At 38.8% G+C, this 22,517-nt stretch overlaps 1 protein-coding gene across 2 annotated transcripts in view; it reads right to left on the reverse strand.

Moving 5' to 3' along the window:
* med23 (mediator complex subunit 23) overlaps positions 1-22,517 on the reverse strand; it is a 96,814-nt gene that overhangs the window by 6,574 nt on the left and 67,723 nt on the right. For both annotated transcript variants that reach the window (XM_059645408.1, XM_059645407.1), the window contains 6 exons: positions 21,497-21,733; positions 20,012-20,177; positions 18,509-18,581; positions 15,621-15,835; positions 4,493-4,613; positions 1,455-1,586 (listed from right to left, as the gene is read on the reverse strand). In XM_059645408.1, the coding sequence (XP_059501391.1) occupies positions 1,455-1,586; positions 4,493-4,613; positions 15,621-15,835; positions 18,509-18,581; positions 20,012-20,177; positions 21,497-21,733 (944 nt within the window). The remainder of the gene's footprint in view (positions 1-1,454; positions 1,587-4,492; positions 4,614-15,620; positions 15,836-18,508; positions 18,582-20,011; positions 20,178-21,496; positions 21,734-22,517) is intronic.

A 22,517-nucleotide genomic window follows, 5' to 3' on the forward strand; every position in this document is an offset into this window, starting at 1 on the left:
AGGCAAAGCGTTCCATTCCCTTACTACTCTCTGAATAAAGAAACTACCTCTGACATCTGTCCTATATCTTTCATCCCTCAATTTAAAGTTATGCCCCCTCGTGCTCGCTGTCACCATCCTAGGAAAAAGGCTCTCCCTATCCACCCTATCTAACCCTCTGATTATTTTATATGTTTCAATTAAGTCACCTCTCAACCTTCTTCTCTCTAATGAAAACAGCCTCAAATCCCTCAGCCTTTCCTCATAAGACCTTCCCTCCATACCAGGCAACATCCTAGTAAATCTCCTCTGCACCCTTTCCAAAGCTTCCACATCCTTCTTATAATGCGGTGACCAGAACTGTACACAATACTCCAAGTGCGGCCGCACCAGAGTTTTGTACAGCTTCACCATAACCTCTTGGTTCCGGAACTCGATCCCTCTATCAATAAAAGCTAAAACACTGTATGCCTTCTTAACAGCCCTGTCAACCTGGGTGGCAACTTCCAAGGATCTGTGTACGTGGACACCGAGATCTCTCTGCTCATCTACACTGCTAAGAATCTTACCATTAGCCCTGTACTTTGCCTTCCGATTACTCCTACCAAAGTGCATCACCTCACACTTGTCTGCATTAAACTCCATTTGCCACCTCTCAGCCCAGCTCTGCAGCTTATCTATGTCTCTCTGCAACCTACAGCATCCTTCGTCACTATCCACAACTCCACCGACCTTAGTGTCGTCTGCAAATTCACTAACCGATCCTTCTACGCCCTCATCCAGGTCATTTATAAAAATGACAAACAGCTGTGGACCCAACAATGACCCTTGCAGTTCACCACTAGTAACTGGTCTCCAGGATGAACATTTCCCATCAACTACCACCCTCTGTCTTCTTTCAGCAAGCCAATTTCTGATCTAAACTGCTATATCTCCCACAATTCCATTCCTCCGCACTTTGTACAATAACAGGAACAGCAACTCATATTCCGCTTGGGAACCCTACAGCCCAATGGTATCAATGTGGACTTCACAAGCTTCAAAACCTCCCCTTCCCCCACTGCATCCCAAAACCAGCCTAGCTCGTCCCCGCCTCCCTAACCTGTTCTTCCTCTCACCTATCCCTTCCTCCCACCTCAAGCCGCACCTCCATTTCCTACCTACTAACCTCATCCCACCTCCTTGACCTTCCCTGGACTGACCTATCCCCATCTATCTTCTTTTCTCTCCATCTCCAGTCCGCCTCCCCCTCTCTCCCTCTTTATTCCAGAACCCTCTTCCCATCCCCCTCTCTGAAGAAGGGTCTAGGCCCGAAACTTCAGCTTTTGTGCTCCTGAGATGCTGCTTGGCCTGCTGTTTTCATCCAGCTTCACACTTTGTCATCTTGGATTCCCCAGCATCTGCAGTTCCCATTATTTCTGATTCACCAACCTTTATGGTTACTATTTTTAGACAAATCATTTCAAACTACTCACTTGATCTTTAACGCTGTCTCCAGTAAACATGTATTTTACATGGTACAGAAAATCACAAATAGGATCCATATAGCTCAGGTGCTTTGTGTTTTGGTCTACATTCTGTAACATCTCGTAAAATGCAATGCCAATCTGCAGGAGATAAGTATTAAAATCAATTAAATTTACCAGGTCTATTAAATCCATTCGTTATATTCAATGTAACGTTCTGCTGTAGTGGAAAAAAAAGCAGTACCCATGAGGGCTAGTTAAAAATTCTGATCATATTTTAACAAGTGCCTTTACTAAACTCTTCTCGGTTATCAAGTATAAAATGAGCATTCAAACCTAGCCTAACCTTGTTCAGTCGAGCTTCACTGATGATAAAGATGACAAGGAGATAATTACAGCAGTTTGTAGCAAAAGGCCGTATAGAACTATACTTGGAGAGATGCAGCAGAATACATCATCAAGGAATCAAATTTGATCAACCTGCCATTAGAAAGTGAATGCAAAAGAGGAAGTTGACAGTAAGATCATTCTTTATCAGAATGGAGCCACCTTCCAGCTGAGCCAATTCTTCACACAGTCAGAGACATACAGCATGGAAAGAGGCCCTTCAGTCCAACTTGTCCATGCTGTCCAGATATCCTAAACTAATCTAGTCCCATTGGCCAGCATTCTGCCCATAACCCAACCTATTCATGTACCCACCCAGATGCCTTTTAAATGTTGTAATTGTACCATGAAGGCTGTAACAAAGTTTGAAACACAATATAAACTGAGGAAAGTTCAGATGTCAAAGAATCCAATGGTAGATGTACATTTAAACAAGCATGTCACTGAATGCTATGAAATACACAAGCAACCTGCAGGATTGTCTCAACATTCTAACGATATTGCAGTCTGTAGCACCAAGCATTGTACTATGACATTGATATCCAAAACGAAAAAAGGCATTGCATATATTTGCTACCATATAGGAGGAAGAAATAGTTAGAGAATACATACTTGAGAGCTTAATTAACAGAATTGTAATGAATTCAGAGGAATGCATTATCCTTACAGATATAAAGTAGTTAAGAATCCTATTCAATTGAAAGAAACACACCACAATCCTGCGAAGATTCATGGTAGGTCAGAGGATTGGGTAGACTTTAATCCCAACAAAGGATGTCTTAAGAGATCGTAAAGAGGTAGAAAGGTTATGAAAGTTAGTTTGTAATATAAAAAATAAGAGTTTCTTTGTGTATTTGAACAGGAAAGTGTAACTAAAATTATTGAAAATCCTTAAGAGTGACTGAGGAAATAGCAATGAAAAATAAAGAAATGGCACAAGCTTTGAACGGACGTTTTTTGCCCATCTTCAGGAATAGAAACTTTCCTAATAATAACAGAAAATTAAGATGTGTTAGAGATGAACTGAAAACAATCATCACCAGGAAAAAAGTTACAGGAAAAACAGAAAAGCAGCAAACTCTGTAGCGCCAAGGGATTTGACTGTGCTGGTACATGAATCACAAGAAGCCAGCATGTGAATACAGCAAGTGATTAGGAAGACAAATGGATAGATGGAATTTATTGCAAAATAAATAGAATATAAAAAGAAGTTTAACTGTAGCTGTACAGGTTGTTGGTGAGATTGCATTTGAACTACTCTGTACAATGTTCATCTCCCAACCTGAAAAATATATACAATTGCTTCAGAAGCTGTTCAGGGAAAGTTCATTAATTCCTGCAATGAAGAGCTTACCTTGTGAAGAAAAACATTGAACTTCGGAGTTTAGAAAACATGAGAGACAATCTTATTGAAACTTAAGATCTTGAAGATACAGGTTATGGTTGCCGTCCACACAAAGTTTACCCTTTGCTTTTTGATTGGGGGACGTAGGGGAGTGGGGAGAAAAGATGAGGGACTAAAACAAAAGGATATAGTTTAAGATTAGAAGGTCTCCCTTTTTAGAGTGTTTTTCTACCTTGCCAGTGGGTCATTAAAATGCAGAATTCACTTCCCACAAGGTAACCAGATCACCTATATCCCTATTAAATGATGGAGTCAGCTCAGGGGATAAACGATTTATTATATTTCCAAATCCTATATTCATGCTCCTATGTTCCTATGAAAGGATCCGAATGGCATCTATAGCAGCTTGAACTTATTATTAGGATAAAAAAAGTTGGTGGTTTATTTAGGGTCCAGAGTCAACTTCGAGGACTTACACGGCAAATCTCTCCTGACCCTCTCCTATTGTGCATCTGACTTTGCTGAGTTCATCTTGCTGGAGGGGCAGGACAAACCCAGGGTTGGCGGTTGTGGTATTTAGGACATTGAATCATGCTTAGGATTCATTCAAGTCATTGCTCGACTAGTCATTTTGCAACTTTACCAAGATGTTAGTAATGAAAAAAGTTTTGCAAGATTGGGTGTGCCATTTTTGTTTCCAATATAGAAGTCCATCTGTTTAAATCCTCTACAATTTTCCTGTAGCTGTTTCTTACAACTCAGTGGCTTGCTAGTCCATTGAGGCTAGTTAAAAGTAAAGCACATAGCTTGGGTCGTAGTCACATATAGACCAAAACAGATTGGCCAGATTTCCTTCCCCAAAGAGCATTAGTGAATCAGATTTTTTTTTACAAATCAGTAGGGGAAATCAAGGGCTATGGGAAAAGGGCAGGAAAGGGGATGTGAGGAATGTTTAATCAGCCATGATCTAATTGAGTGGCTGAGCAGATTTGACTGACCAAATGGCCTCCCCCGTTCTTTATTTCTTACCATCTTACAATTTTTATAGTTTTAAGGCACCCTTGCTGAGACTAGCTTTCAATTCCAGATTTTTACCATTTTATTTCAATTCCACCACTCATGATCACAGTGGCACTATCTCCCAATGGCATGTTTTATTTTCAATTCTAATTCTGAGACTTTATTCAGCACAAATTTAAACTGAGAAATACCAAAGTAATTTTCTATAATTATGTTCTGTGGTTGGTTGTCACAAAGTGCAAGTTAACTTTTGAAATTCAGACTAAAATTACATTCTTGTGCACAAAGCACTGACCTCAAGCATACATCGGGTTCTTTCTTGCTGGAACCGTTGCAGAAAAGGACCAACAAGATGATAAATGTACAACAACTGGAATTCAGTCTTCACCAATGGCTTCAGTACTTCTGTGAGAAATCTGAGGAAGACAATCAATTTTTTTTTGTTATTTGTTCTAATTTCTAGCCTTCTATTCTGCTGTGGATTCAACTATCAATTTGCACTGTAAACAGATGATAGAAACATAAAAACAATTTCTTCACTCAATCAGATCCAGGCTCATGCACTTCACTTAATCACTTGGGGGGTTCTGACAAACATGTCCATCCTCGGTGACGAACTGTTCAAATTGTCCTAGAATGAATGACTGAAAGGTTCCATTCAAACCTCAAAACAAATTTTATCATTCCCAGATAGGCGGTGTGTATTTAAACAGGTGAAGATATTCTAATTTTCTTCTTTGAAATAAAAACACAATCTATAACACTGACTTATTCACTAGGCCATGCATTTAAACAACTATTAAACTTGATGAAATAGTTATCTAAAAAGTTTGATTTGAATAGATATTGAAAAAACAAAAAAAGTTATGAATGCCGACCTATTTGGTTCAAATTCAGCTGAATTCTCAAAAGAAATTATATCTAATAATGAAAATCACTGGCTCAGCTTTAGGTAAAAAAGACTCATGAGGACAAAAGACAATTACTTCAATTTATTTCCAAGGAACTCTAAAGAGATAAACTACAATACCTCAGGCCAGTGCTATAAAGGTTTTATGGTCCCTCTATTTCTGAAGAACTGAGTGTTCCAACATTGTTTATGTATGCCATACATCCCTGCTGCAACATTTATTAAGAACATTATGCCACATCTAATTGTTATTAATGCCAGTACTTTTAACTTTCATTTCCAATGCCCTCCAAAATTCAAGGAATCAAATTATGTAGCACATTTATTATGATAAAAAATCCACAATTTGATATTCAAACAATGGTTCTCAAATTTCAATTAGGGACACAACTGCTTTAGACTTAACAAAAACTCTTGTTTTTAGTTAACGAATCAACAGTAGTTTAATCAAGGGGGTCCATGATATTAAATTAATAAAGCTTATACTTTAACCTTCATGACCCAGCAGATTTCAATAGATATACATTAATGGCTTTTTCTTGAAGTTCATGTAACAAGTTAGCAGACATTTAGACTAATGCAATTAGACATGGGAAATGGGTCTTTGGGAGGTGGGGGGTGGCGGTGTGGACTTGTTGAGCCGAAGGCCTGTTTCCATCCTGTAGGGATTCTATGGTTCTATGGATTCATGACAAAGAATAAAACAATGTTGTATAGACTGAAGTCAAAATTATTTTGCTTGTCACAAACATCAAATATAGTAACCCCACTTATCCAAATTGTTCATATTTTAATTAACTGTTGTATCACAATAATAAACACACTGAATGTTATTTAAGATTCAGATTACTTTCCCCAGAGTCTTGTCAAACTCTTTTCTCACTAGGCTCCACCTCTCTCAATTCTATAACATAGTGCAACAAGTCTGTATTGAATTCCAATGCAATTGCACCAAATACCCTACTTCACTATGCTGGCATCATCCTAAGCTATAGTTCATCAAGCAGATCAAGTATCCATTGGCTTCAACTCGGATATCATTTACCTTATCTTTGTTTATTGAAATCCCCTTTTCCAGATCTTAATTCCATTAACTCCTCGAAGGTCAAGGTCTCTGATTTCTGCATAACCCATGTTGCCCCCATATCTCCGTGGATCCTACAAGTAAGTTCTCTAATGCCACAAGATCACCCAAGTCTGCAGATATCCAAACTACTGGCATCATTAAATGCCTTGTTCATTGATAAAAGCTTCCTATCCTCAACCTCATCCAGAATGTCCACGTTGACGTCCTGATGTTCACTATAATCATTGTTGAGAACTTTCTCTGTTTAACAAGTGAACTCTCCCTACTGCATTACCTGGTCTACCATTTGTTCCCCCAAATCGTAGAAATTGTCTGTCATTTATCTGAGACTATTTTCATACTTCACTTGTTTCATGCCATTTGAACATTTTACTAATTCATCCCAAGGGCTCGTTGTTTTCCACCCATGCGCTATCCCTAACTTTCAACTTCATGCAGTCTTTTACTATTAATTCCTTACACTGGCATACAGGTTTATGGTTCCTTGAAAGTGGAATCGCAGGTAGACAAGATAGTGAAGGCAGCATTTGGTGTGTTTGCCTTCATTGGTCAGTGCATTGAATATAGGAGTTGGTATGTCATGTTGTGACTGTACAAGACTTTGGTTAGGCCACTTTTGGAATACTGCATGCAATTCTGGTCTCCCTGCTTTGGAAGGATGTTGCGAAACTTGAAAAGTTTCGGGAAAGATTTACAAGGATGTTGCCAAGGTTTGGAGTGTTCGAGTTAAAGGGAGAGACTGAATAGGCTGGGGCTATTTTCTCTTGCACATCCTAAGTTGAGAGCTGATCTTACAGAAGTTTATAAAATCCTAAGGGGCATGGACAGGGTGAATAGTCAAGGTCTTTTCCCCAGGGTGGGGGAGTCCAAAACAAGAGGGCATAGATTTCAAGTGGAGGGAAAGATTTAAAAGGGATCTAAGGGACAATGTTTTTACACAAAGGGTAGTGCGTGTGTGGAACGAACTGCCCGAGAAAGCGGTGGAGGCTGGTACAATTACTACATTTAAAAGGCATCTGGATGGGTATACAAATAGGAAGGGTTTAGAGTGATATGGGCCAAATGGTGGCAAATGGGAACAGAATAATTTAGGATATCTGGACAGCATAGACAAGTTGGACTGAAGGATCTGTTTTCGTGTTGTATGTCTCTATAACTATGTTATAATTTTCACCTGTACTGGATGAACAGGATGAAAATGTCACTTGAGATACTGCACTCCAAGCAATGAACTGAACCAAGGTGGGTCTACGTATTTTAATGCCGCACTCGTGCAAGAATATTTATTACCTTATGTTCATTTACTTCATATGGAATCATAAACAAGAAAATATTTATTCCTGCAACTGAGTTCCTGTTTCTTCCCAGTTAACCTTTGTCATCAACTTCAGTTTGTCTTTATAATTTTCATCAATGTCTCAATCTTAGCTAGTCACTGAATGTTTTATTTCTCCATGCTTATTTCTGCTACCTTCATGTTGAATCTCCCTTCTGTTTGTATCTTGTCTTTACTGATTTATGCATTGTAAATTTTTTGATTCATTCAAGACCTGGGCATTGCTCACTGAGTCAACTTGCATTGACCATCTCTAACGGCTCTCAAGGTGGTGGTGGTGTTAAGCCACACAGCTTATAGTAATGAATATGCAGTAATCACTGTGGCTCAGTGGTAATGTCCTACCCACAGGCCAAGAGGCCTGGGTTCAAGTCCCTTCTGTGCCAGAGGTGCGTAATAAGAACTCTAAATAGTTATTGATAGGTTAGTTAGTAATCGATGAAAAAAAATGTTAAATTTTTAAAAAATCAATATATACTAGTTGGAGATGGGCAGCAGGAATGGACAGGGCTTGTACGAATAAAAGGAGAAATAAAGAATTAGAGTCTGGGTTAAAATGTCAAGGTGTCATTTGGAATATATAAAACCAGAAATTACTGGAGAAAGTCAGCAGGTCTGGCAGCATCTGTGGAGAGAAAGTAGAGTTAACATTTTGGGTCCAGAGGCCCTTCTTCAGAACAGATTGTAGAAAGGACAATACATATGGTACATATGCTGAACATGTTGGTGGGTGGGTGGGGGGTGAAAACAACAGGTGGAAACTGAGCCCAGAGAGACAGAATGAGACTAGCTGTTGGGCTGACAAAGGAATGGGTGATGGTCAGACTGGGAAAATCACAAGCCACTAATGGGGACCACCAGTAGTTGACAATGGGTTGATTGTAGTAGCGACTCATGTGATTACAAGCCCTGGTGTGTTGGGTTTATGGGAAGGAGGTGTTCAGCCCTAGAATTATTGAACTCTACATTGAGTCCTGAAGGCTGCAATGTCCTCATGCAGGAAGGTACCAACATGTTCATTTGATTCTTCCTCCTATCCACACTGTGGATCACTGCTGACCAACTTGTGTGTGGGAAATGTATGAAAGTGAAATAAACTATGGTATGCCCTGGACTGAAAGAAATAACCTTAGCTTGAGCACGCTGAACACAATTATGGGAAAGAGTATAAGAGTTTTGCTTGTAGTATTGTGACAGCTTGAGCAAACTATACATTCAGCGTGGGGATTAATAGATTAGTTGTTTTTTTTTTAAAATGGTGAATTGGTATCTGCTGATTTTTGTGCCCTGATTAATCCATTAGGTGGCAAAGATCAGATTCCATAGGGGAAAAAAAAATTAAGCCTTTGGCCACACGAAGAGACTTTAGATTTACAAGGCATTTAAAAGGAAAGCTTTGGAATATTTGATTGAAATTCATACAGTAAGCAAGATTGATGTATTAAGATCACTATAAATAGGAGACCATCATAAGGCCTGGCAAGTCATGGTTTTGACTGTTCTTTGGCTTTAGCTCCTCCTTCGACACCATGCCCCAATTCCTCAATTCTCCCGAGAGCTTAAAAACTGGCTATCCCAGGCTTGAATGTGCCCAAAGATGTAATATCCAGAATGCTTCCAGGTTGAGAATTTCATAATAAACTAAGCACGTGTAGAAGTTTATGCCGAAATTCGGTTCTCCAGAAATTGGATCAACAAGAAATAATATAGCACAGAATGCAGCAATTTAAACTGGCTCAGTTATCAAATGGTTCTTGTTTTCATCATACAAGCTCATCTGCTCAATTTCACACTTGAATGTGAGAGATTGAATAATATTTTCATCACAGAACAGGATTAGTTGGAGCTCAGGAAAACTATGAATCCATTAGTCAGACTTATTCAAGATTTTCTGATCAACTCTCTTATCAAATTTGATGAGCCAGAGTGTAGAATTACAGGCATATGAACTGGAAACAACAAGATACTGCAGGCCCACTAGAGGGTTTTATGAAAGCCTACAAGACATTAGACTAGATGGTACAGAAATAACAATACTTTTCTCATGGGAAAGATAAAACAGCTTCTTCAAAGGGTTAAAATTGGGTCCAAAAGGAAGTGCTTTAAGACTTCCTTTATGACTATAATTACAAAATATTTTAGTACAACTTGACAGGATGCAAAAATTCCTCATACTTCTGTGTTTTTAGGTCTTGAGATCTAAAGTCAGCAATTCACACATCAGGGGACTTGATGAAGGAGTTGAAAAAAGTAGCTTAAAAATAGCTCTTGCAGAAAAACATCAGCATTGAAATAATTGGAAAGGGACATAAAGGAGGATTTGCACACCATCACTGCTTACTTTTCATTTCAGAGTCAGAGAAAAATAAAAAAAAGGTTTAAATACAGAAGACACAGCTCACAATTCATTTTTGAATATTGATATCATATAGAGATTGATTCTTCTCAAAATAGAAACAATTTCATGAAAATTAGCACTTCAAAAAATAACATGAGAAAGCTTGTTACTATTTCAATTACAGTAAATGGGCATCCATCGGGCAAATCTATGTGCACTTTGAGAGACAACATTAATACACTACAACTTAAGCACATTTTTGTTGTAAGCAGGAAAGATTTTCTCTTGCATAAAATCACTAGGTCTCCATGTATACTTATTGCATGCGGGTCATGCACAGAAAACCTTCAATAAATTTTGTTTTGACTATTACAATTTGCAATTATTATGTTTCTAATCAATTTCTGGTAACATTGCTTTAAGAGGTATCAGCTGATAGGCTGATACACAGGTAATCCCTGGTTTAGGATGCATTCCATTCCTGAGTATATTCATGAGTCGATTTGTATGCCAGTTGAAATACAATGCAGCACAAAATAAAAGTTTGTAAGTATGACTGAGTGTTTGCATGTTGGATCCTTAAAATCAATCTTAATTTGGGATCTCGTTCTTAAGTACGACTATTTGTAAGTCAGACGTTTGTAAGTTGGGGTCCAACTTTAAAGATATAGCAGCACAGTAGAACAAAACTGAAAGAACTCAACTGTGCGCACCATGTGTGGCCTGCTCGGTGCCAGGGTGCAGGACATCTCTGACCGGCTTGAAAGGATAGTGGAGCGGGAGGGGGAGGATCCAGTTGTTGTGGTCCACGCTGGGACTAACAACATAGGCAAGGCCAGGATGGAGGAACTGTTTGGGGATTATCATGCACTAGGAATGAAATTAAGAAACAGGTCCTCGAGGGTCATAATCTCCAGGTTACTGCTCGAGCCACGTGCAAATTGGCTTAGGGATAAGAAAATTAGGGAAGTGGCTAAGGGAGTGGTGTGGGAAAGAGGGGTTCCATTTCATGGGGCATTGGCATCAGTTTTCAACCAGGGGGATCTGTACTGATGGGATGGTCTCCACTTGAACCGATCTGGAACAAATGTTCTAGCGAAAAGAATAAATAGGGTGGTCACTAGGACTTTAAACTAGTGAGTCGGGGGAGGGGGGGGGAGGGAAAGGGAAAACGACAGGGAGCACGATGGTAAATAAAAAAGGTAAGCAGTGGGTTAGCATGTGTGCAGGAGGGTTTAAGTTCAAGGCAGACTATGAAAGAAGCAAAAAGTAAGGATAACTCAGGAGATATTATTAGAGATGTTGGAAATCATGAGGGTAAGAAAGCTAGCATAAAGGCACTTTACCTGAATGCTCATAGCATTCGTAACAAGGTTGATTAGTTAACGGCACAAATCATCGTGAATGAATATGATTTGGTAGCCATTATGCAGGCATGGTTACAGGATGGTCACGATTGGGAGTTAAATATCCAGGGGTACCAGACTATTCGGAAGGACAGACCGGATGGTTAGGTAGGTGGTGTAGCTCCAATATTCAAGGATGACATTAGGGTGGTGCTGACAGATGATATAGGTTCTAGGCAGAAAGCAGTTGAATCCATTGGAGTGGAAATTAGAAATTCTAAGAGGAAAACGTCACTGACAGGCGTAGTCTATAGGCCAGCAAATAATAACATCACATTGGAGGTGGCAATAAACAAAGAAATAACTAATGCCTGTAAAAGTGGTATGGCAATTATCATGGGGGATTTTAATCTACACATAGATTGGTCGAACCACCTCGGTCAGGGTAGCCTTGATGAGGAGTTCATTGAGTGTATCCATGATAATTTTCTTGAACAGTATGTAATGGAACCGACGAGGGAGCAAGCTATCCTAGATCTGGTCCTGTGTAATGAGACAGGAATAATGACCCCATAGTTCGGGATCCTCTCAGAAGGAGTGATCACATAATGGTTGAATTTAGAATACAGATGGAGAGTGTGAGCATAAAATCCAATACCAGGGTCCTGTACTTGAATAAGGGGGACTAAATAGAATGAGGGAGGACTTGGCTAAAGTAGACGGGAAACAAAGATTTTATGGTGGGACAGTTGACGAGCAGTGGAGCACTTTCAACACAATTTTTCAAAGTGCTCAGCAAAAGTATGTTCCAGTGAAAAGGAAGGACTGCAAGAAAAGGGGTAATCTGCTATGGGTGTCTAAGGAAATAAGGGAGGCTATCAAATTGAAAGAGAAGGCATACAAAGTGGCCAAAAACAGCATGAAACTAGAAGATTGGGAAAACTTTAAAGGTCAACAGAAAGCCACAAAAAGAGCTATAAAGAAAAGTAAGATAGAGCATGAGGAAAAAAAAACTAGCACAGAATAAAAGGACAGAGAGTAAAAGTTTCATATAATTGTACAAAACGAAAAAGAGTGGCTAAAATAAACGTTGTCCCTTTAGAGGATGAGAAAGGGAATTTAGTTAGGGGATATGATGAAATGGCCGAGGCATTGAACACGTATTTTGTATTGGTCTTCACAGCGAATGACACTAATAACATGCCAATAATTGACAAAGAGACGAAAGTAAGTGAGCACCTGGAAACAATAATTACTACGAAAGAGGTAGTGTTGGGCAAGCTAACCGAGCTAAGAATCGATAAGTCACCTGGCCCTGATGGAATGCATCCCAGGGTACAAAAAGAGATGGTGGGAGAAAAGCAGGTGCACTGGCAGTAATTTTCCAAAATTTGCTGGACTCTGGGGCAGTCCCAGCAGACTGATAAACAGCAAATGTGATGCCACTGTTTAAGAAGGGAGGTCGACAAAAGATAGGGAATTATAGACTGGTTAGCTTAATCTCTGTAGTGCGGAAGATGCTTGAGTCTATTATCAAGGAGCAAATAGCAAGGCATCGCAATAGAAATTGCCCCATTGGGCAGACACAACATGGGTTCATGAAGGGCAGGTCATGCTTGACAAATCTTTTGGAATACTATGAAGTATTTAGAGCAAGGTAGACAATGGGGACTAGTGAGTTTTGAGAAGATTTGTAGCTCAGGTTGAGGTTCTGGATGTGAGTTTGCTCGCTGAGCTGGAAGGTTAGTTTTCAGACGTTTCGTCACCATTCTAGGTAACATCAGTGAGGCTCCGACGAAGTGCTGGTGTTATGTCCCGCTTTCTATTTGTCTGGTTAGGTTTCCTTGGGTTGGTGATGTTATTTCCCGACATCACCAACCCAAGGAAACCTAACCAGATAAATAGAAAGCGGGACATAACACCAGCACTTCGTTGGAGGCTCACTGATGATGTTACCTAGAATGGTGATGAAACGTCTGAAAACAAACCTTCCAGCTCAGCAAGCAAACTCACATCCAGACAATGGGGACCCAGTGGATGTGATGTACCTAGATTTCCAAAAGGCTGTCGATAAGGTGCCGCACAACAGGCTGCTGCATAAGACAAGGATGCATGGCGTTGGGGGTAAAGTATTAGCATGGACAGAGGATTGGTTGACTAACAGGAATCAAAGAGTGGGGATAAATGAATGCTATTCTGGCTGGCAATCAGTGACCAGTGGTGTGCCTCAGGGATTGGTGCTGGGACTTCAACTATTTACAATTTATATAGATGATTTGGAGGTGGGGACCACGAGTAGGGTGTCAAAGTTTGCAGATGACACTAAGATGAGTGGCAGAACGAAGTGGGCAGAGGAACGCAGATACATTGAGTGAGTGGGCAAAGGTCTGGCAGATGGAATACAATGTAAATAAATGTGAAGTCATACATTTTGGTAGGAGTAATAGTAAAAAGGATTATTACTTGAATGGTAAAATGTTGCAGCATGCTGCTACGCAGAGGGACATTCCATTTAAGTGAAATGAGTCAGTCAGCATAGGAGTCAGCCTGTGGAACCAAGTTCAAACATCATTCATTCAATTTTCCATTCCCCTGACAGTATACAGATATTTATTTAAATTAGATATTGAGAAGACCAAAACTGCACTGTGCTCCTGCTGCAAATCTTGCGCCTTGGTCATTAACAAAATTCCTTTTACTGGCAGCTACCTGAGTTGAACTAAACTATGTTCAATGTTAGTTACAGTTCTGATTTAAAACTTGAGTTTACAACCACAAATTCACAATTCATACTGTCTATTTCTACCTTCTTAACATCACCCAGCCTGGGTTCAGCTCATTTGTGGAAAATACTTGCCTATTTCCATGTTACCTCTGGGCTTGACTCCTGCCTATCCTCCCACATTTTACCCTCTAAACCCAGAGGTCATCCAGTGCTCTGGTGCCATCTCCTAAGTTCCATCCACCCACTGACCTTACTTGCTAACCAGCAGTGTGTCTGGTTAAGCATGTGGAAGAATTTTTCCCATCTCCTCTGTCTGGACCCCTCTGTCAAATCTCCCTCAGGCTTCTCTTCTCCTAGGAGAGTAGTCTCAACATTTCCAATATATGTATGTAACTGAAGCTCTTCATTCTCACGTATCCTTTTTGGACTCACTCGAATGGCTCGTGCCTCTACAGTGTCATGTGCAGAACTGGATACAGAACTCTAATTGAGGCCTATGTCACATTTCAGAGAAGTTTAACATAACTTCTCTTATGCCCATTTAGTAATCCATAGGATACCAAAATCTTCATGAACCGTGCTCTCAGCTTGTCAAGCCACCTTCATAGATTCATTCTCATATACGCGCAGATCATTCTACTCCAGCACCCTATTTAGAATTGAGACCTTTGTTTTATACTGTCTCTCCACGTGCTTTCCATCAAAATGTATCACTTCACAATTCCTTGCACTAAATTTAATGTTATTTGTCATTGTTATAAACCAGAAAAACAGGTCTTTGGCCCATCAGTTTGAAGAGCAACAAACACCAAACTTATTCTAATCTAATCCAATGTACCTGTACTCTGTTCAAAGTCAACTATGCCCTGACATTTTAAGTGCACTCCCAAATGCTTCTTAAATGTTGCAAGAGTACCTGCCTCCACAGCCTTCTCAGGCAGCATATTCCACACTTCTAACACCCTCTGAGTGAAAATTCCTTTCCTCAGATCTCTTCTGAACCACTTACTCCTCACCTTAAACTTATGCTCTCTGGTCTTAGACGTCTGCCATGGAGGAAAGATCCTCATGATCTATCCCATCTGTGTAGCCCACCCATTTCATGAATTTGTTCAAGGCTTTTTGAAGGTCAACACTAACCCCATCACAGTTTACAATACTTCCAAGAGCTCTAACTGTTCTCAGTATTAGAATCCAAATATTACTGATGAGCTTTTCAACCCAGACTCTCTGCTGCATTAAATGGGATAGAGGGATACAATTACTGGAAGGTTAGGGGGTTTTAATTGTGATGGGCATTATGTCACTATAGGCTTGGAGTGCTGAAGGGCCTGTTCCTGCACTGTAATTTTCTTTCTTCTTTGTTAAAAGTTTGCAGAGTCTTTCAAGTGACTCTTGGCTTCCCATTAAGCAGAGCCAATGCGCTTCCCACTTTCACATCACCCCTGGACTTCTTTTGAAGTTGCTCTAGTAGAAAAGGTCTAAAGAAATGGCCGTTGTTCTAAAGCAAATTGCTTTAAAATTCCTCACTACAGCTGTCAGGTACTTGTGTATTTGAACATGCTTTAACTTTAGGGGCACATGGTTAGCATTGATCCATCAAAAATGCTACAAGCTCATAGTATTAAGTAAAATTACACCCAGAACCGTAGAGATAATTAGAAAGACTCCGAATACTTACTTGGGGATGAGGGAAAGTTGACCAATACTTGAATGGTGCCACACGGCATGTGCCAAGGCCAGAACATAGCTACAGTACATCTCACAATAAGACTGGTGGCAAGCTGTGAAATCAAATAGCTGAAATGGATATCCAACCCATTCCGTATCTGAGGTCAATGTTGCACTGTTGATGACATTCACAATGCGATCATTCAGCACTATCCAGTAGGGTTCCTTCAAACAAAGGACAAAAGAAAACTTTGCAAATAAAACCACAATTAGAAGACGTTTTCAAATTCTATATCCCAAATTTAGGAGCAAACACATTTTCAATTTACTTAAATGACAAATCAGAATGTCCATAATCATTGTATTATTTGACCGAAAAATTGGTTTCTGACCATATATGTTTGCTACCATTATGCTCACCTATTCCCTCCTCCATAACATCACTTGACACCATCCCAACTCAATCCACCTGATCAAGATACCCTCACAGGCACAAGTCATCTCTAGATTTGACTGTCTAATACTTAGTGGCCAGTCTTCCATGTCCCATCCTCCCGAAATTGGAGGTAATCTGTAACTCTGTTGCACAAGTGCTTCCGAGCGCTAAAGCCTGTCCACAGTCACCCTCATGTCTGCTGATATAAACTACTTGCTGGCTAAACACTGGCTTGATTTAAAAATTTTATCTTGTTAAATCGAGACTCCATTTATAAGATATGATAAAGGCATGCACAATGCTGTTCTAATAACAATGTTTGCACTTGTAACTTCTTTCGTACATACTATCAAAGACTGCATAACCCACCCTGTGCACTCCCCTCTAACTCATTAACTTCTCATGTTGAATGTCACCAAACTGAAGTTTATTAACACAAGAATTATTTACAATGAAACTCTATAGCATTTTATTGTTTTATTATATTTTTGACCGTAAGAAGACTGTTGATGATACTCGAGATTGCTGATTGTACCCAATTAGTAGGTAGCAACCATCCAGTGGTGTATAGAATTCAAGTTATCCTGAAGTGATCTGGTTTCAAGCGCTGAGAAGTTACTCACTAGTCTCAGTTGCCACGTTTTCTGCCAAAATTGGCTGTGTTAATGAAGCTGCATTTTTAAACTGGCAGCATTAAAACACTGGGAGATGTGCAAGCATGTAATCTGATGCTGTGCCCCCTCAGCTGATATCGACACTGGAGTGCCCCAGTTGGCTCTCCAACATTAACAGCTCCACACATTTCACTTCATTGTTCAGTACGCCAGATCCTTACTATTGATCAGTTTGGTCATTTAAAAATCTCAGTGGGCTGTCTGGAACACCAAATACCTACTGAAGGTGCCACAAGATGGAAGTGAAGGCACTCCACCTAGAATATAAAATCCCAATGATTTTTATAGCAAAAAAAATGTCCCAATGGTAATTTTTACTTTTCGGATGTATTTTGCACTGAGAGTGAAGAAAAGAAACAATTGAAATGCCTGAAAAGTTCTAATAATTTTATGGCAAGCAATTCAAAGATGACCTCTAATGCAGATATTGTCAAAATATACTGGACAGTGAGCAATCACCTAGCTTTGAACGTGTCAGACAACAGCCTGTACTACTTGGTGAGCATATTGGTTATTTTCAAGGAGGAGTAGGTCTGGGCAGCTTGTCCTTCCACAGATCTGAAAATATTTACAATGGATTACACCACCAGGCTTCATCTTTTACAGGGGCTGAAAAGTAAAGGCCAAATAAAGGCCAAAAAAAAAGGCTTAGGTAAACTCCATACTCCAGATTGTTAAAACAATATTCCTGCTATTACTCAACATCCAGATGAATGTTCGTTCATCAGGCCAGGAGTGAACATACACTTGATGTGGAATTAACTCTTTCCCAGCCAAACTTCCTTTATGCTAGAGTGCTTGCTTCGTATAAACAGAGGCTAGGTGCCAAAACAGGTATGAGAAACTATAAATGAAAGTGAGGTTAAAGAAAATGGTAAACAGAATTTTTAAATTCAAGTTTTAAGTTGTAATTTAGTATTTATATCTAAATAAAGGAATCCCTGACATTGAATGCATTGATATAAATACTAATGTTCAATGTAATACAACAAGCACAATGCTTTAAAAATTAACTTGAGAAGTCCTCCATTTCACTGGACTTGCTGTCAAGCAAAGCTTAATATATTTCAGATATTAAATGCAATGGAATGAAGTACAGCTTTGCAATGGAATGAAGTACAGCTTTCTCATGCATAACCGTTCTCGACTTTCTGTGCAAACTTGTTGCCAAAACAACAAGATCATTTTTAACCACTAAAGTAGCTGCAGTTTTGTTTTCAGTTTACAGTGGAAAGTAAAACAGGCTGAAATGGCTGCTTTCTGGGACTAGTACTATAGAATGTCTTTGACTTACTATGTTGGAAAAATCGCTCACGTGAGAAAGGAAGTCCCACAATTTTTTATTGTTAACACTTCATCTTTTTTATGTCAGCTTTTCACTACCTCTAACTTATAATGTTACTTTACACTGACCATATTTCCATCATATTACTTGATGCTAAGACCTGTAGCTTTTGCTACGCTGAGCAAACTCGATCATTTAATATTACATGGAGCAAACCACACTGACATCTGTGGTGGCGACCACAGGAGGTGACTGAGAATAATAATCTACTCAAAATTTCTAGCAACAGCCATCATCACCATTATCACGTCATTGGAAAGCTAATGGCTTCTCAGAGTAAAGCTTAACCCCAGATTAACTTTGAAGACTTCATACTAAATTCTTTTTAATTAAAACATTTACTTGGGATTATAAATTAAACCTGAATTCAAGCTCCACAAAAGCTTCATTCGCATCAACTATTAGTACTTAATCAATTTCTTACCAAATTAAAAAAAACTTACAGGCAATGCAGTTATTACAAGTCCAATTGCATTCATCCAGGCAGTAATGTTTTCTCTTGGTACCAAAGGCTGACTGGAAGAAAAATAGCACAGAAGCAAATGACAAAATAATAGCACAAAAGCAAAATACTGCTGATGAAAACATTTTTAGTACAAACAGAAAATGCATAAAATATTCAACAGATTTGGCAGCAAATGTAGAGACTGAATGAGAGATAATATTTCAAGCAGACAACTTGCCATCAGAACAACTGATCATGAAAACACATCAACTTGAAACATTAACAAAATTTCCCTCATCACCAATGTTAGTAGATGTATTGTGTTATGATTCCAGCTAATGCAATCTCTAGACAAGTCAGATCTCACAGGCTGAAAGCTGGTTTGATAGTTTAGTTTGCTTTATTCTAAACTTGACAACATGAAATCTAATTCACAACATTAGATGTTTGATAATAAGTTCATTACACAAAATAAACTAGCTTGACATATGATAAAATTAAAAATTTCAAAGCACATAACCAGACAGATTTTGCATCTCTACCGTTATTAGGGTTGCTTTAACTTTTTTTTTCCATTTCTGAGTCTTCAGAGTTTGGTAGCTTCTTGCTTGATTAGTCACACAACTGAGCTTAGGCTTCCACAACTTCAAACAACCCTTGCTAAATCGAACACTTCCAGTCTGCAACTTTCAAACTAAAACTCTTACACTGAGGTAACTTATTTCCTAACAGTTCTAAACTTTCTCTTTTCTACACAAGAAACTTTTTCATACATCCAATTTCCACCACAATCTGAACTGAATGGAAGCAAGCTGAAACTAGAAGGCTTCTAAACTTTGGGTCTTTCCCCTTAAAGTAAAAATAAACAATTTTGATCTTTTTAAACTGAAAGCAAGCTAAGCCCCTTAGTACCTACTGCGTTCCCTAATAATATTCTGCTTCTTCAAAAACTCCCATCACCATCACCACCCACAGGCACCCTTTTCCATACTGACATCTCCTTTTAAAAAAAAAGGGCTACAGAATTACTCAGAGATAATAGGAACTGCAGATGCTGGAGAATCCAATATAACAAGGTGTAGAGCTGGATGAACACAGCAGGCCAAGCAGCATCATAGGATCAGGAAGGCTGACGTTTCGGGCCTGATCCTATGATGCTGCTTGAATTGCTGAGGTTATCCAGCTCTACATCTTGTTACCTCTGCTACAGAATTACTGACTATTCTTAAACAGAGACCAAAATACACATGCAACAAATACAAAATCCAAACCTGAATAACCAATGGTCATTTTTATCTTCTGAAAGAAACATGCTCAACAGTATTCTTCAAAAAAGGTGAAAGCCTGAAACTCATAATCATCATGGAATTCAAGCAAATCAGATTCTAGCCAAGTACTTTGCTCTTGCATTATGTAAATACAATTCACATTTAACAATAACCTGCTCTTTAAAACCCAATGCTGCCTGAAGTGAAGAAAGATAATTTCTAAATAAAGTTACCTCTTAAGCACAACATTAAGAAGTGCATTTCCAACTTCTTTCCCTGGAACAGATAATGCCATAAGTTCCACACAAGTTACATGAAGGGCATGTGCTGCTGGGTTGGGAAATTCATTGAATCTCCAGTCGCAGTTTGGAAATGGACCAGGTGATTTACCTGCCATAGGTGGTACACTGATTAAGGGAAATATGACTGAAGGTGTAACAGCAATTAAAGATTTTCACATGTAGAAGAAATACAGATCAAGCATAACCATACCTCGCTTAGTATGCTGAAAGAAGTTATTCAAATGAATCAATTGTACAACATTTAGAAATAGTTCCTCTAATGTTGCTAATACTTACAAATTAAAACAAGTGTTTTCTTGGCTCAAGCTCCATTTAAATTATTGGCACCAGAATACCTAAAACTCAGCAAAATAAACTATATTTTCATTCTTATTTATGATTTCTATCTTAAAAGTGGAACAAATAGGAATTGAACAAGAGAGAATTGTAATTAGACCGACTTAGTAATAATGGCATTAACTACAAATAAAACATTATAGCCACTGAAACAGTCAGTGCCCATTTGCTTTTACTAAATAAGACCATAAAAAATAGGAACAGGAGTATGGTATTTGGAACCTGAAGCGTACTCTGCCATTCAAAAGGACACTTCTCACATCCACTTTCCTGGCCTTTCTCTATAATGCTTTATTACCCTATCAATCAAAAATCTAGCTTTGCCTTAAATATACACAAGGACTCGGTCCCCACAGCTCTTTGTGGTAAGGAGTTCCAAAGACACTCAAATCTTTAGAAAATAAATTCTTCCGCCTTAGTGAACCTAGAACTGCCTCCATTAAATAACATCATTTCTTGAATAAGGGGACAAAACTGCTCACAGTACTCCAGATATGGTCTCTCCAGCATCATGTACAGTTGCAGTAAGACTTCACTACTCCAACTTCTACACTCCAACCCTCTTACAACAAGGGCCAACTTTCTCTTAGCTGTCGTGATTACCAGCTGCACCTGTGTGCTAACTTTGTGTTTTGTGCAGAAGCAGCCCCAAATCCCTTTGTGCTACAGCTTTCCACAGTTTTCTTCTTTTATTCTTTCTTTCAAAATAAGAAACTTTGTATTATTCTCCATTTTCCAACTCCCATACCCTATCATTGTCTCTCTGAAAACTGTTTGCAACCCTCTGGCAACCTGCCTTTCCACATACACTTGGACACTGTTTCCAAAAATTCTGCACACAGCAATGAACAACTTCACATTGATAGTAATTAAAGATTTACATGAGAATCATCAAAGCCTTTCAAACTCTGGAAGAAAATTCAAGATTACATTAACAAACTTGCAGTCAATTTGTTTACTTCAAAAGGCATTTTCTAGCTGTTACATGTGTATCCTCTGAATAAAATTACATTAAGCATGGGAGGACTTTTACAATATACACTTGCTGCACACAAACTAATTAGCACAGAGGAAGGATATTCTCCACTAATCGACCAATTAACTTGCAGTAGTATGTGTCATCAGGAACCCACGGATTGTCTTCTCGTGCATTCATGGCAGATTTCAGATAAGTTTCACTTAAACACCAGCCTTGTGGTCGGTTATCTTTTAAAGAGCCAATGACTGCATGAACAAGCTTGCGTTTGAGATTTGTGCGATCTCGCAGATGTCCCTCATAGTAATGAAGTGTATTGTATAGGTAGGTCACAGGCCGGTCTACAGTAGAAGCAAAAATACAGTTGAATATGTTCGAGATTCTGCGTTTTAGTTCACTTCAAGCAAAAAAACAGGTGAAGAAAGACTACAAACTCTCTCCAAAATCCAGAATGTAATTAAATGTGTCCAAAGACTTGTTATGAAGACACACTATGGAAGCTGGCACTGTGCTCCATATAGAAAAAAAAGTTAATGGGAGAATTGATAGAGGTGTTCAAAATCACAAAGGGTACATACAGAATAGATTAAAAAAAGACACTGCAGTGGCAGAAGGGTGACTAACTAGGGGACACAAATTTGAGATGATTGGCCAAAAAAAAAATCAGGGATAGCATGAGAAAAAAATGCTTATATAGTTGTGATTTGAATGCTCAATATAGAAATGATAAAAGCAGAATTTAACAACTTTCAACTGAAAATTAGATAAGAAATGATAAAGAAAGTTACACAGCTGAAGAGAAATAATAAGAGTGATTAATCTCTTTCAAACAGGAGACACAGACATGAAGGATCAATGGGTTTCCTTCTGTAAAACATTTTATATTCTATAAAGCCAATTTCATTCTTCAAGAGAAAATCAACTCCAGACTGCAGAATACATACACATCTGTGAATATAGTCTTGTCTCTTTAATGAAGGCAGTTTCTCATATTATTCATTTTGAAAGTTGTCCTAAATTGGGTTTTGAAAACTTCCAGATCACTGTAGTGTGTGCAAAATTACATTGTTACTTTACATTTTTCAATGATCTTTTTGCACCTTTCAAAGACGCTGCTTGACGCAG

The sequence above is a fragment of the Stegostoma tigrinum genome, chromosome 4 (genome assembly GCF_030684315.1).
Source record: "Stegostoma tigrinum isolate sSteTig4 chromosome 4, sSteTig4.hap1, whole genome shotgun sequence".
Taxonomy (NCBI): domain Eukaryota; kingdom Metazoa; phylum Chordata; class Chondrichthyes; order Orectolobiformes; family Stegostomatidae; genus Stegostoma; species Stegostoma tigrinum.